A 3,036-nucleotide genomic window follows, 5' to 3' on the forward strand; every position below is an offset into this window, starting at 1 on the left:
TTGATGAGACCGACAAGTTGGGCAAGAGCAACATCACGGAGATCATGCCCGAGTACGGGATGTAGAGGAGGCTGTGTAGATAGAGAGATAGATAGAATAAAGAGGGGGCGTTTGGGGTTGAATTATGCGGGAAGAGTCAAGTTGCGGGTGCTTTACATCTTCCTTCTTGGTGAGCAAGAGCCAGTTACCATGCCAACCCATTACCCCCCCCCCCTAAATCCAGGGTACAAGTACCTACCTAACTAAGGCATGCGCCTTGCTGCTGGCGTTACACGAAAAGCCAATTGGTATTGAGGCTCGTATCCCGGTTGCAAGGAGATGATGTATTGCTCTCATGACTCTTAATTACTAGACGGTGCATTCCCATATGGCTTTTACCAGTCGATTTTTGAATGTCACCCAGGTGTCCGTTTGTTCCATCCCTTCCAGCTATCAGGCGCACCGATGATCCCTTAACCCCTCCGTTTTAATCTTTCTCCCATAGCACCACACAGCACACTCTATGCATCCACTACCGCGCCAATAAGGGGGCTATGAAGAGGTAAACCCTTGCAGTCCCGAAGTTAGCAACTTGGTTTCAAGTTTCGTAGCATGGCTCTGACCCTCGCCAGTGAGGCCGCGAGGGCTCTGAGAATTTGATTGCTTGCTGGCGTCACCCTGGCGCCGTCAAATTGCACAAGTTGAGAGATTACCCGGCGGAAACCGTCCATCGAAGCTTCATGTTTGTGGTGCAAAAAGAGAACCGGTCCTTTATATTTACCCGAGCCGCAAATCCGAAGGGGCAGTAAGTACCGGCAGTGTTGCTGTAGTGATCAAGTGATACCGGCATATCCCCGATGATTGCATACCTCCTGAAACCCAGCCTCGGTTGATTAGTTGGTTAAGTTCCTGGCATATGCTCTTCAAGGTCTGCAAAACCGTTGCGACTTTGTTATGTCATTGGGTGTATCCAGAGAGCACCCCGGATTTCAAACCGGCGGGTGAGATCATCATGGAGACCACAAAAGAGTGTCGTGTTGGCTACCGCAACCAACCAGGTCGAGGCAAACGACGAACTATACCTTTATACAGTTACGCGGATCGAGGAAAATATAATCGCTATATGACTCCATACCAAATCTCAAGGTCGTAAAGTGCCATAAAGTACGTGCGATTGTATGTACGAGATATGCCACTATACACATTGAAAGTAATTAAACCAGCTCCTCTTCTCCGGCGCTTCTACGGATGGTTGGCGGACACCGCTCCCCGCCCCCCGAACAGTCCGCGCCTCTCATGCTTGTCCATCACTCGTTAGAGGCATTGAGAGTACCCTACAGAACTTATTGTCAGCAAAACGCCATCCATAAAAGCGGGGGTCATGAGCAACAAATCAAGACGAGGTGAACTCACATTCGTTAGAGAAGGTGCACTTGGACCCGCTGGCGCAGGTCGTCGGGCCGGTGTAACCACTACCACCGCACTGGCCGTACTTGGGAACCGTGCCACCGGTGCCGGGGTTGGTGCCGCCGGTGGGCTCGGGGTTGTTCGGGCTGCCGCCGGTAGCGCCCTGGAGGGTGAGGAGACCGGGGCGGTAGGGCAGCGAGTTGTAGTCGCTGCTGTCGCCGGAGCGGCCCTGGTACAGCAGCTGCAGGTTGCACGGGTCGATGGTCATGGTCTCGTCGGCGCTGGTGCGGAGGAGATCGCCGTGGCTGATGTCGTTGGTCCACGACGCGCCGCTGTTGGCCTTGCCGGCGAAGGGCGCGTTCTCGCTGGTCGCCTGCGGCGTCCACGAACCGCCCAGGTTGTTGGACGTGTACGACCGGAAGTACCGGCCGCGCGACCCGATCGACTCAATGATCATGAGGTACGTCTTCTGGCTCTGGCCCGCCACCGTGTACACCTGCACGGCCTCGAAGAGGTCGTTCTTGTTGCCGCTCATGATGACGGTTGAGCTCGAACCGAAGTTGCCGGGGAAGTTGCCGACTGGCATGCTCGAGCGGTAGATCTTGCCGTTGTCGCCGGCGAAGAAGAGGTACATGTTGGTACCGTCACTGATCAGGGTCTGGTCGATAGGTCCAGTGTCGGAGCCGGAGATGCTCCCGGAAAAGAGAGGCTGGGCGCTCGACCAGCCGTTCGGGTTGGTCGGGTCGGACGACGTGCGGTACGAGAAGGGAGTGGCACCCCATTGGTAGGCCAGGACCCAGACCTTCTTGGGGGCGAAGTAGAAGAGCGTAGGGGCGACGGTGGCCGAGTTCATCTGGTTCTGGCTCGCCGATCCCATGCTAGACCAGTCCGAGAAGAGACCAAAGTTCATGGAGCCATAGTTCCCTCCGAAGTAGCTGGCATACACGAGGTGCTTGCCATTGTAGGGAGCGTAGGTGAAATCCTTGAGGTTAGCCCAGCCCGACCGTGGTTGGGCCAAAGCGCCAGTCGAAGTCCACTTGTAGCTGGACGGGAGACTGCACGCAGCCTGAGCCACGGGCAGGGCCGAGGCGAGCAGGGCGGCGCTGAGGTCGGACTTGCTGAGTTTCATGGCGACGTACTGGACTTGAGTGCGAGTCAGGAGATGAGAAAGCCTGGAGGACTAAAGCAACCCATCGGAGGAAATTGTAGACTGCCTTTCACCGAATGTATATATAGGTAGTTGGTTTGCGAGCCCCTTGACCCCTCTCACCTTAGGCCAAGACGATGCCGAGGTTGGTGTTTAGGTACCAACCGTACTGGGTACGGACCTTACTGCCGTGCTCCGCAAGCTGAAGTTTTGGGGTTCGCTTACCACGGAGGGACCGGCCGCAGTGTGACGCTGGCTGTGCTCCTGGCTCTCTGTTACTCCATCAATCAGGGGTGCATGTGTCCGCCCCTTTGCAACTGCCGACGTAAAACCAGCCGGCAGTACGGCAATATTCAGGACTGCTTTAAAAGGTCATCTCGGGTGGGAAGTGCCTCTGGGCAGCAACTGGGTCAAGTAACTAGTTGATACGGTGAAGGGTCTCGCAGCTGCAGAGGATACAGCGTGGGAAGCGAGACGGGGGCTTGTTGCATTCTTCCGGTGCC

General features: G+C 55.9%; 1 protein-coding gene across 1 annotated transcript; it reads right to left on the reverse strand.

Moving 5' to 3' along the window:
* Nucleotides 1-1,293: 1,293 nt before the first annotated feature.
* CHGG_04264 (uncharacterized protein) lies at nucleotides 1,294-2,515 on the reverse strand (the record flags this gene model as incomplete). The annotated part of the gene is made up of 2 exons (XM_001223477.1): nucleotides 1,294-1,313; nucleotides 1,393-2,515. The coding sequence occupies 2 exons, from the start codon at nucleotides 2,513-2,515 to the stop codon at nucleotides 1,294-1,296; spliced, it is 1,143 nt and encodes a 380-aa protein (XP_001223478.1).
* Nucleotides 2,516-3,036: the final 521 nt, after the last annotated feature.

The sequence above is a fragment of the Chaetomium globosum genome, genomic scaffold (assembly GCF_000143365.1).
Source record: "Chaetomium globosum CBS 148.51 scaffold_4 genomic scaffold, whole genome shotgun sequence".
In the NCBI taxonomy this organism is placed as follows: Eukaryota; Fungi; Ascomycota; class Sordariomycetes; order Sordariales; family Chaetomiaceae; genus Chaetomium; species Chaetomium globosum.